General features: G+C 41.8%; 1 protein-coding gene across 1 annotated transcript in view; it reads right to left on the bottom strand.

The window, feature by feature from the left end:
• The window catches only part of TBC1D32 (TBC1 domain family member 32), a 192,735-nt gene that overhangs the window by 132,031 nt on the left and 47,548 nt on the right, over window positions 1–13,156 (bottom strand). The window contains exons 10-11 of the mRNA XM_058669172.1: window positions 12,903–12,962; window positions 119–209 (exon numbers count right to left, since the gene is read on the bottom strand). Coding sequence (XP_058525155.1) covers window positions 119–209; window positions 12,903–12,962 — 151 coding nt within the window. The remainder of the gene's footprint in view (window positions 1–118; window positions 210–12,902; window positions 12,963–13,156) is intronic.

The following is a 13,156-nucleotide window of genomic DNA, read 5'->3' as shown; positions in this document are numbered from 1 at the left end:
ACTATTAGCAAACAACTTAGCTGATCAGGATATAAGCAACTATTCAAAAGAAATTACTAAATTTGTTTATTAATAACATTTACCTTCTTAAGTATGTATTAGGAAAATGGACACTCACCACAGTGCTTTGAATGTTCCAAAAATTCATCAGTTCTCATGGTCTGACACAATTCCAAATACTCAACACACTGTTGCACGGCTGTAGTTATCTGATAAAATAATAACTTATTAGTTTCAGAAATGTTCAGGCTACAAGCACAGTAACTTAAAATTTAATCAAGCTGTAAAAAATGTTCTGGGAGATTTTTCTAGTACAACTCTCAAATAATACCATTCCATCTAATAAAGTTCAGTCTTGCCAGTTACATTTTAATTATGGCATCACTGAAGAAACTGAAAACATTTATATGTCAACAATATCATTATAATGTTGGTGTCAACAGACAGAAATAAGACTTTTACCCTTTACGTCTTATAACGTAAGATACAAAAACTCAATGGTTATGATGAAAAACTCTCTTCCTTTGCCATAGAGTATTTTTCATCCCACCCATCCATTAAAGTATCAGCTAGATCCAGACTTCATTTCTCACTTACCTCAAACACTACAAATGTCAAAAAGTGATAAGGAAAATCTTCTCAAAAAACAGTCACAATAACAGAGGATCTCTTATCCCTACTATGCCCTGTGATTTTGCTGAGTCTCCAGTTGAACTCTTGAAACCCATCCACCACCAACACAAGGCAGCCTATGTCCCTTCCCTCAACACCTTCTCCTTCAAGGTGCCTTCTCATTCTAACAGCCAAGCAAAAACAGAAGCCACCCATAAGATAAGGACTGAAAACTATCAGATTTAACGAGATAAAGTCGTTAGTGACCTTGGAAAGACCAGCTTCATAGAAGCTGGGAGAGTAAAACCAGTTTATAATTCAAAAAGGATTACGAACCAAAAAAGTAAAAGTAACTAGTACAATTTTCACTTTGGGGAAGGTTCGCTGTGAAGAAAAAAATGGCTGATGATACAAGGATCTCATCGAGTGAAGGACACCTCAGGCTGGAAGGGTATGCTCATGCTTAAATGTCTATGGAGCAAGTCAAAAGTTGGTGCTTATTTTAGGGTGAAACAAAATTGAAATCCATGTACAGTCTTTTTTTTTTTAATATGCATATGAAGACACCCTCATAAAAGAAAGGGGTAAAGAGGTTAGTTGATGGGGGAAAAAAAGTACTCCAAAGAAAGAACTAGATAAAACCCTAGTGAAGGAAAGATTAAGGTTGAAGTGAGAAAAAAAAATGAAGATTGTACAGGTGAGTTCCGAACTGGGGTAGCAAATGATATTCCCAACTCATTCATTCTTACGGCCTCAACTATATATAGGAAATAAATAACATGGCAGGACTTTCACCTCAGAAAAGTCCGCTTTGAAAGTTGGATTGTGACAGTATCTGGGAACCTAAATTTCAAAAGCGTTTCTACCATCAGAGAACTGGTAAGGAGGAATTTCACTGAACCTGAACTGTCTGAATAAATATGAAAGCAGTTTATCCTGATCACCTTTTCCTTTTAGAGGTATGGGATCATGGTATTTCCTAAGCAGAGGTACCAACATGATCAGTTCCAAATTACAAGGACTTCCCTCCTGCACAGTACTACGCAGGAGCTGTCACAATTCAGTAAAGGCACTATACATGTCCTGTCCAGTTTCAGTGTGGACAAAGTCTCTTCCAAGCTTGCGAGCACTTGGCATATCTTTCCGATTTAACACAATCTTAAATGGTAGCAGTCAATACAACTATATATTTCCCAGCATATGATCAAATGTAGGGTTGGGTTTGGGGACCATTCTTCCACAGCCACATGCCTTGTCTAAACCAAACTTTGGAGCTCCAGATCCATGACTGCTTGATACCTGCATTTCAAATTCTACACAAGCAAATTTATCTAATCTAAAAGTCATTATTTTTAGCAGTAAAATTTTTGCCTTATGCATTGTTGCATACCTCAAGAATTACATTACCACAACTATCTGAGGCCTCATCCATTCTCCATGCAAAAGTCAAGTCCTTTGAATATAACATATTTACAATATAACATTCTAAATATGGTATTTCTGTGTGGTGGGCTGAGGAGTTGATTTACATTCCTTAAGCTGAGCACTCAGGAATCGGCCTACGGCAGTAGCACCTAGCCTTTGCAGACTCATTGGCGTCCTATTGTCCTGTTGATGGGCTTGGGGGAAAGAGGAGATAATATGGTAATAAAGAGGCTTGTGGAGAGACGGCTCAGAGAGATGGCTCCCAGCACTTCTAACACCATCATGGTCTCCGTGTGTTGGTGCTTTTCGCTCGGACATTCGCGGTGCCTACTATGCCAGCTCAGCTAGCCGCGACAAATGGCGCCCAACGTGGGGCACAGCGCAAAGGACGTTCGAGGGACCCCTGGAACTACGAAGGTAAGGAATTAAGGAATTAGGAATTAAGGGATTTTGAAGCAAGAATTTGGAATTTGGGAATTTTGCAGGGGCATAACTGATTTAATTCCCAGACCCTCTCCCTGTGCTAGGGCACGAGGGACAATCTGAGGGACCCCTGGAACTCTGGAGGGGCAAGTTAATCTCATCCCCAGACCTTCTCCCTGTTCAGGGGCACGAGGGACAATCTGAGGGACCCCGGAAATCTAGAGGCAGGTTTTAAAATTTTTGCAGGGGCATAAGTAAAATTTATCATGGGGCAAGAACTCTCTAAAATGCAGGTAATTAAGGGAATCCGAGATCTGCTCCAGTCACTAGGCACCGACACTACGCTTAAGGCCTCGCAGAGTTTTTTTGAAACTGTCTGCGACGTATTCCCATGGTTTGCTTTCATTGTAGTCATCCTTTTTCTCTGGCGCTTGCTAAATATTGCTTGGTCATCCCGTCAAGCAGTGGTGGAAGCCCGCCATAAGAAATTGTCTGTTAAAAGTAGGAGAGAGCTGCAAACCAGGGTAAATAAGGAGAAGGAACCCCAGACAAGACAAAGTCTGGAGAAAGTGCGTGAAGAAGATTTGCGGTCCTCTTCTGAGGAGGCTGAGGAGGAAAAGGATGGAAGTGAGTTTGCCGAGGATCCTCCACCTGTAGAGCGTGTGCCAAACAAAAGTCCCTCTTGGACAGGCACAGAGCTCTCTGCGCCGCCTGAGCCATTGGCGCCATCATGTCTGAGCACAGTTGTAAAAGGTTTACAAGAGCAACTTCAGCACCTCTCCCTTCAGTTGAGGCAGGAACAGAGTGGATGCACTGTTGGGGCTTGTGCTGGACCCCCGCTTTCAACTTCTCTTTCAGCTGTGGAACGTGCGGTACAGCAAGCACAGGAGCAGGGAGACCCTGAGGCGGCTACCCTTGCTAGGCGCTTTACCTTCCCAGTAGTTGAGGTAGAGAATCAGCAGGGGCAGAGAATTAGACAGCACCTGGCACTGTCTTTTAAGGACATAAAGAGTCTGAGGGACGCTGTTGCCACATATGGTCCATCGGCCCCCTTTACTGTTTCCATGATTGAAACCTTAGCACCTAACAATTTGACTCCAGCTGATTGGAAACAGCTCTGTAAGGCTACTCTGGATGGGGGCGATTTTCTAATGTGGAAATCTGAGTTCTTTGAGCTTTGCCTTGACACAGCACGGCAAAATACCCAGGCAGGCTTTCCTGAGAGAAATCATGATATGTTGACAGGAGAGGGGAATTTTGCTAATGTACAGGATCAGATTAATTATGACCCAGGGGTTTATGCACAGACCGCTGCTGCTGCAGTAAGGGCCTGGAAGTCTTTATCACCAAAGGGCTCGCTACATTTACATCTCTCTAAAATTGTCCAAGGCCCGGACGAGCCTTACCAGGCATTTGTAGATCGCCTACTGGTAACTGCAGATAGGGTATTTGGTGATGCAGATCAAGCCATGTCTTTTGTAAAGCAACTAGCATATGAAAATGCCAACAAATGGTGCCAGGAAGCAATTAGACCTTGGAAGCATGAGCCCCTTAACACGTATCTTTTTTTTTTTCTTTAATATTCATTTATTCATTAATTACATTGCATTACATGACACAATTTCATAGGTACTGGGATTCCCCCCCCCTTCACCCCAAACCCTTCCCCCATCATGAATTCCCCCACCCTGATGCATAACCACAGCTCAAGTTCCGTTGAGATTCCCTAATTAAAAGTTTACACCATACAGAGTCCAGCAGGACATTGGGAAAGGACAGATAATGGGTGCAGCCATTGCAGAGGCATTGCGTGATGGAACAACCGTGGGCTCGGGAGCTCGCCCAAAACAAGGATGTTTTAAATGTGGCCGGCTAGGGCATATCCGCCGGAACTGCCCACTCCAAGGTTGTGCACAGGCTGCTAATATGGACAGGCAGTCCCCAGGAGTTTGCCCTCGATGCCAACGTGGGAAACATTGGGCAAATGAATGCAGGTCCAAGACAGACATCTCCAGGCAGCCATCTGTGCCGGGAAACGGGAGCAGGGGCCAGCCCCGGGCCCCGCAAGCACCAATGTATGGGGCAGCGATTCAGTTTGTTCCTCAGGAACAAAGGTCATTCATGACCTTGCCCGAGGGAGCACAGGCAGTGGAGGATGGGACCTCCATACCACCTCCTATGTCGTATTGACACCCCAAATGGGGGTACAGGCTGTTCCTACAGGAATTTATGGGCCACTACCCCCTGACACTGTAGGGCTTCTGCTGGGATGTAGCAGCACGGCCTTGAAAGGAGTTCATATTACCCCAGGAGTGATTGATGCAGACTATACAGGGGAAATTAAAGTTTTAGCCAGTGTTCATGCTGGAGTTGTAGTTTTGCCCCAGGTGGCACAAATAGCACAGTTAGTGCTGCTCCCCACAGTGAAGTCAGATAATGCTTGCAGGCTTGGACAGAAGAAAGCAGGGTTTGGCTCCACTGGTGAAGCCTCTGTTTATTGGGTCGCTGATATGGCAGGCTGCCCTACTTTGGAGTTGAGTATAGAAGGAAAGAAATTTACTGAGCTTCTAGACACTGGTGCCGACACCACTCTTATTTCACAGAAATATTGGCTCCCAGGTTGGCCTGTTACACCCACCATGACCACTCTGCAAGGATTGGGGATTACCCAAAGCCCCCTTGCCAGCTCCAGGCCTCTAGCCTGGAGGGATAAGGAAGGAAATGGTGGTCATGTTACCCCCTACGTAGTACCAGGTCTGCCAGTTAATTTGTGGGGGAGAGATGTTTTGCAACAAATGGGGGCAGAATTAGTATCTGGTCAGGAATTAGCTATGCAGCAGACGGAGAGGTACGGCTACATTCCTGGAAAAGGTATAGGAAGAAAGCTGCAAGGAATTACTCAACCAATCTCCCGTGGAACATAAGAAGGATAAGAAAGGGCTAGGGCATTTTCCCTAGGGGCCATTGTGATGGCGGCTGAGGTTACTCCACTGAAGATTACATGGAAAAGTTCTCAATCTGTTTGGATTAACCAATGGCCCCTTTCTACAGAAAAAATAGCCGCCGTTAAGGAAATAGTTCAAGAACAGCTGGCTGCTGAACTTATTGTTCGTTCCACTTCACCTTGGGATACACCTATTTTTGTGATTAAAAAGAAATCAGGGAAGTGGAGACTTTTACAGGATCTCAGAGCAGTGAATGCTACCATGGAGATAATGGGATCACAGCAGCCAGGATTACCGCTGCCTTCTGCCATTCCAAAAGATTTTAATATTGTTGTGATCGATTTAAAGGATTGTTTTTTTTCCATTCCTCTTCATCCAGAAGATTCGCCTCGTTTTGCTTTCAGTGTGCCTTCTGTTAATTTGCAGGAACCATTTGAACGGTACCAATGGAAATTTTTACCGCAAGGAATGGCTAATAGTCCTACTATGTGTCAGATTTATGTGGCTGCCGCCTTAAAACCAGTGCGCGCTAGCTTTCCCTCTGTTATGATTGTTCATTATATGGATGATATTTTGCTGGCAGCTCAATCTACTCAGGTGTTGCAATCCTGTCTGTGTAAGTTACAGCAAAAGTTAGAAAAAGCAGGATTAGCTATAGCCCCAGATAAAATACAACTTGTTTCTCCATTTAATTATTTGGGATTTCAACTTTTTCAGAATTGTGTTAAACCCCAAAAAATTTCCATAGCCACAGAAAAGTTGCGAACTCTTAATGATTTTCAGAAATTGTTAGGGGATATAAATTGGATGAGACCCAGTTTGAAATTTACTAATGCAGATTTGAAACCTTTGTTTGATATCTTAAAAGGTGACTCCTCTCCAACATCCCCTAGGGTAATGACTATGGAGGGACCTCACGCCCTACGCAAGGTTGAGATAGCTATTGAACAATCCCATTTGACCAGGATTAATTACAGTATTCCACTTTTATTTATTGTTATAGCATCCTTATATACACCTACAGGAGTATTTTATCAGCAGGGACCTATTTTGTGGGAACATTTGCATGTCTCTCCTGCTAAGACAATTGTGCCTTACTATTTGGCCATAGCAGAGTTGATACAAAGGCCACTAAAAGCAGCCTAAGACATTTTGGGAAGGTCCCAGATACCATTATCGTTCCATACACTCAGAAGCAGCTTTTGTGGTTGCAGAATATGGAAGAGACCTGGTCTATACTTTTGAGTACTTTAAATGTTAATTTTGACAACCACTATCCCAAGGACCCCATTGTACAGTTTTTTATTTTGCATCCTGTTGTTTTTCCACTTGTACCCTCTCTTCAACCATTGCCAGAAGCTTTAACTGTTTTCACTGATGGGTCGTCAAATGGTCAAGCAGCTTTTGTAGTAGATGGCCAGGTTACCACCATCCCCACATCTTTTGTCTCTGCACAGGTTGTAGAATTGGTGGCCGTTCTTGCCGTCTTTCAAACATTTTCCATGCAGCCTTTTAATTTGTATTCTGATAGTGGATATGTTGCCCATTCCCTTCCTGTGCTGGAGACTGCGGGCTAAATTTCTTCCCGCTCTACAGCAGCATCTCTATTTGCTAAAATTCAGGCCTGTATTTGGGCCCACAAAGATAAATTCTTTGTGACTCATATTCGAGCCCATACAGGTTTACCTGGGCCCTTGACATCAGGAAATGCGGCTGCAGATTCAGCCACCAAATTGGTGGCCTCAGCTCTTGAAGAAGCTCAAAAGGCACATGCTAGATTTCACTTGAATTCTAACACGCTTCGTTTGCGCTTTAGTCTGACTAAGGAACAAGCCAGAACCATCGTGAAGCAATGCTCAGTGTGCCCTCAGTTTTTACCTGTTCCTCATTATGGTGTAAATCCCCGAGGACTGTTGCCCAATCATGTCTGGCAAATGGATGTGACACACATCCCAGAGTTTGGGACACTAAAGTATGTGCATGTCACTATTGATACTTGTTCTGGATTTATTTTAGCTACTCCTCAAACAGGAGAACAAGTCAGACATACTCTAGCTCATTGCTATGCATGTTTTTCCATCTTGGGAACTCCTAAAGTTATCAAAACTGATAATGGTCCTTGCTATACTAGCAGCAAGTTTCGTGATTTTGCTGCCTCCCACCATATACAACTAATTACAGGTATTCCTTACAATCCTCAAGGACAAGGTATTGTGGAATGTGCCAACCGTACTATTAAGGATTACCTTATTAAAACCAAAAAGGGGGAATATAGCACTCCCCGAGATCATTTGAATCTTGTATTATTTATTTTAAATTTTCTAACATTGGATGCTGAAGGATGGTCTGCTGCAGATCGTCATTGGCATCCATCTCAGAAGCAGAAAGGTTATGTTATGTGGAAGGACCCCTTGACTGGTAAGTGGCTAGGCCCAGATCCTGTCCTCATTTGGGGGCGAGGATCAGTTTGTGTTTTCCCAGAAAATGAAAATGGTCGGAGGTGGATTCCTGAGAGGCTTGTCCGGCAAGCTTCTGCTGCAGAGTCTTGTGAAAGCTCGGATACTGGACAAGATGATGGCATTTGAGTCGGAAGATCAACGGGACAAGCAAGTATATTAGGCCTTTATTTATAACATAAGTATATCAGTATTTTGTCACTGTTCTGCAGTGTGTTCCCTGACTGATGGCAAAGCCGAAGTTTATCGGTGGCTTGGGACTTGGTTCTCTGAGAGCTATGTGGGATGGGGGAGGAAGTATTGAGCCTTGCTATTACCCATCCGTGCTTTGATTTGAAACTCCTCTTGTTTTGTTTATATTTTCCCCACCTTGTCTTGGATTCACCTGAGCATGTCTCTCCCAGGACAAATGCATATCTTAACAGGTACTTACTTCCCCAACAGACAAGGGTGACATTTGCATTTCTATTCCCCACCTGAAGCCTCAGCCCATTTCTCCAGGCATTGCCAAGGAGGAGGGCTTCAGACTGGCGTCTTTATCATTTGTAAGGGACCTAGGAAGTGGGCCAGTGACACCTTTCTGGCCTTTTGTCCCAAGGCCAGGTACCTTGGATACCAGGAAGTTTCTTTGTTTTTGGAGAAACATCTTTGAGAGGAAACTTTACGGGTTTTTCTCTCTTGTTTTTCCTCCCGCCACTATGGCAGAGGATTAGTTCCTTCTTTCCTCTGAACCTGAGGACTCGCTCTTGTGAGTGAACCTTAGCTCTTTAAATTTGAAGCTTGTGTTTGCTTGTGTTATCCCTATGCTTCTCTCTTAAGTACAGGAGATGCCTCTGAAAGGAATGACACCAAGTTCCAGTGCACCCTGACAGCATGCTGGAATGACAATTGCGATTCTGCTATTATCCTGCAGCTGCCCTGTATCCCACCTGTGCCTGTTGGGACTGACGGAGAGGCCTATGTTGGCCTGATAAGTATAAAAGAGACTTTGGCATAACGGCGTCCATCATAGCCAGTACGTCAACAGCCACTACCACCAGCTACCGTGGTGACAGTGAACAAGGTCGCAGAACAGACTGCCAGAGTTATGGAACAACAAGACTTTACTGATGAACATGAGTGGGTGGGCATGCTTATGCTGGACTGCGGGTTGATTTGTTGGAAAAGAAATAGCAGATGCTGTTAGATTTGGTCTAGGCCTCCTGTACCCCATCGTATGCCTTTCTGTTGTATTGTATGCATTTCTGTTTTATCATCTGTGCAAGTGCAAAATGTTTTCCTAAGCCTGGGAACTGCTGTCTGCTCATTGCTACTGAGCTAAGTTACTCCTAAGATCATGGCCTCTTGCCTCCCATTGTGCCTTTTATGTATGTTTCACCTGTGATGTGCTTTGTTTTCCCAAGCCCGGGAACTGTTGTTTGCTCTTTGCTACTGAGCTGATATTCACTCCTAGCCTTGGAACAGGGTTACCAGCTTCCCCAAGTATGGTTTGAGCAGCTGCAGCAGACAAGGTGTTGAATGGCAGCCAGTGACGGGTAAGATGGACCGGGAACTGACCAACCTAGGACAGGGTCTCCGTCATGCTACGGAGGTTCCCGATGACGAGTAAGGCTGATAACCTGAGAGTCCACAACCTAAGACATGCGCATTCAAGTCTGCTTTAATACAGAAGGGGGAATATGTTGTGGGCTGAGGAGTTGATTTACATTCCTTAAGCTGAGCACTCAGGAATCGGCCTAAGGCAGTAGCACCTAGCCTTTGCAGACTCATTGGCGTCCTATTGTCCTGTTGATGGGCTTGGGGGAAAGAGGAGATAATATGGTAATAAAGAGGCTTGTGGAGAGAAGGCTCGGAGAGATGGCTCCCAGCACTTCTAACACCATCATGGTCTCCATGTGTTGGTGCTTTTCGCTCGGACATTCGCGGTGCCTACTATGCCAATTTTCATTGTCAAAACCTTAACTCACACTTCCATCACCTTTCACTAAGCAATCATACAAACTCTTAACCAACTTTCTGTGTCAACACTTTCCACCTCTTTCCACTTAATACCTCTAACACATTTTCAACTAAAACAAGCAAAATAATGACTTATAATCATGACATGGGAATTTTTGACATGCAAAATTAATACTAAATATAACAGAAGTTCTAAAAAATTAAAAGACAAAAAGAACAAACCATAACTTCTATAATACCATCTCCAAAATATTTTATGTCAATGAGCCTTTAGTTCACTTCCACTCAGGCTTCAGAAAACCTGGTATTCCTGAAGCCATCCATGATCCCAATTCTCACTGTCACCACTTTTTATTCAATATTTTTCTTCTTTTTTAACCTAACATCTGCACCCCATTTTGCAACAAGAACAAATGTAAAAGTAAATGATTGACAACAACTGCCAGTATCGGGAAATTTTGACATGACAAAAGCACTCATTTCTACCTAGCTTTATTTTCATAATCCACTTATGTGCCTTCCATTCCCTTCCCTTCTTAAATGCATGAACCTTCGTTTATGAGAATCTAACAGCCATAGGAAAAAAATTTTCAATCGGTCAGAAACAATCACATCATATGATACTGGTAGATATGTAACAGACAGATTTAATACCAAACTAGATTTAATGGATGACTTTCCTAATCCCTGAGAAGTTACAAAAGTCAAGACTGCATGTAACAAGTTTTTGGACTGTACCATCAAATACATACTAAGCTAGCTTATTTAATTATTAACCTGGAAGACAGAAATCTTTAAAAGAATATTAACTACAGTAAAGTGAGAAGAAAATAAAAAGGTGACCTAGATGTCACTCACTTTTGAAAATGACTTCCAGGTAGCAAGAAAAATCAAAATACATAAAGCGATTTCAGGAGCCATCCCTTAAATCATATACTGGACAAAGTCACACTTTTTTAAAGGTAAAAGGTAAATATTTATGCTGACTCTCAAAATAGCTTGTTTAGTGTTCAAGATTTTGGAACACCAAAGAAACAGTCTGTAACTTTCTCAGGTATCTCTGTAAAAAAAAAAAAAAAAAAACCTGATGGCAATAAATAAATGATTTGAAGCTTTAATGCTCTCCAACAAAAAATCTCATAAATAACAGACACAACAGAAATAAACACACACACACACACACACACAGAGTAACCAAAGACCACAGAACTATTTAATTATAACTTGAGTTTCTTAGATACCCTGGTCACAATGGAAATTTTCAATTGCTACATACAGCTTATATATATCCCATAGAACAATGCACATACCCAATCATTACAGAAAACATCAGTGGACAGAACTAATGAGACGCTATAAGAAATGCTCTGGCAGTCCATCATGCAAAACAGGCTAATATTTCCACATTCCTAAACATAACGATTCCCTACACAACAGAAGGACAAATCCATGGCACACAGTTTTATCACAAGATGACAAAAAAATCTGCCCCTCCTTTCTGAAAATAAATTGGAAATCATGATTCCCACATCCATTTAATAAATGATTCTTTTCAAAATTGAGACCATAATTCCTTTTAAAACTCAATAAAACATGAATATATTTTGATATTTAGAAAGCTATAAATTAAAATCTTAACAGTTTAGGTATCATGAAGTCAAATATTTGACCAAATAAAATATTGAATTAATTTATAATGCATTGAACTTCTAGGCTAAAATTGATTTGGGTATCTTTAACTTTACAAACAAAATGGATTTAAAGAGTTAATACTTTATTGGAAAGACAGATATATAGAGAGGAGGAGAGACAGAGAGAAAGATCTTCTGTCCAACAATTCACTCCCCATGTGGCTGCAACAGCTGAAGCTGTGCCGATCCAAAACCAGAAGCCAGGAGCTTCTTCCAGGTCTCCCATGCAGGTGCAGGGTCCCAGAGCTTTGGGCCGTCCTCGGTTGCTTTTCCCACAAGCAGGGAGCTGCATGAGAAGCGGGGCTGCCAGGATTAGAACTGGCGCCCATATGGGATCCCAGTGTGTTCAAGGCAAGGACTTTAGCAGCAAGCTACCATGCTGGGCCCTCAAATATATTTCTAAAATATCAACTCTTGGGCCTAGCGCAATAGTATAGATAGATAGATTGTATATGGTTATATGCAAAACTTAAATATAATAAATTTCTAGCTTTTCATGCTTCTCAAATATTATTATTGGACATTGATTTATTTTCTATTCCTTTCAGTAACTTTACATTTTTTTCACCAGCAGTAATAAATAAAGATACACTTTGGTAATACATGTTGTATGGCCCTAATATTTCATATATCTTGAGCCAACTGTTTATTAATGCAAAAGCATCTATCATCAGCATTGTTTCATGAAAGTTTTATTCAACAGCATGGATTTATTCTACAGAATTCCCTTAAGAATACCTTATCTAAATCAGATTAAAAGTAACATTTAAAAATATGGCTTCTTCCAAGCTAGCTTATCTATAACAGCCCAAGCCACTATGCTTATTAATCATTAACATGATTACATTTAAAATCCTTAATTTTTAACATAAAAGTTTCATAAGATGGTAGGCTAAGGTTACATAAGGGAATTTTTTCATTATCCATTACTGATTATCATCACTCAAATTTTCATATTAAAGTTATTATGTCATATACCTTTTTGACATTATTTTTTAACATAAAAATACAGGTACAGGGCCTGGCACAGTAGCCTAGTGATTAAAGTCCTCGCCCTGAATGCACCAAGATCTTATATGGGCGTCAGTTCTTATACTGGGTGCTTCACCTCCCATTCAGCTCCCTGCTTACGTACTGAGAAAGCAGTTGAGGACGGCTCAAAGCCTTGGAACCCCTTCACCCATGCGGGAGGCCCAGAAGGCACTCTTGGCTCCTAGTTACTGGCTTCAGATCAGCTCAGTCCTGGTCATTGCGGCCACCTGGGGAATGAACAAGCTGATGAAAGATCTTTCTCTCTCTCTCTCTCTCTCTCCTTCTCATTGTAAATTTGACTTTCCAGTTTAAAAAATATAAATAAATCTTAAAAAATAAATACATAAGTGCAATCTTACCAGAGACTTATATTTCTTTTCAAGGAGCCTCAGTACTGCAGATCTGCTATAATGAGCATGCTAAAATTCAAAGGAAATGACATTTAGCATTCAAGTTAGGCCAGTCAAAATCTATTTTCCTTTCATTACTTTTAATATAAACCACACAGCAGCATAAGTTTCAATTATCACAATCGATGCCAAACAGGCTTTTTCACGTACTCTATATCAGGAGCACAGCAATCATAAGGACAAAAATCAAATCAAAAACATAA

Source organism: Ochotona princeps, chromosome 1 (genome assembly GCF_030435755.1).
Source record: "Ochotona princeps isolate mOchPri1 chromosome 1, mOchPri1.hap1, whole genome shotgun sequence".
NCBI lineage: Eukaryota > Metazoa > Chordata > Mammalia > Lagomorpha > Ochotonidae > Ochotona > Ochotona princeps.
This window is presented reverse-complemented; position numbering and strand designations above follow the sequence as displayed.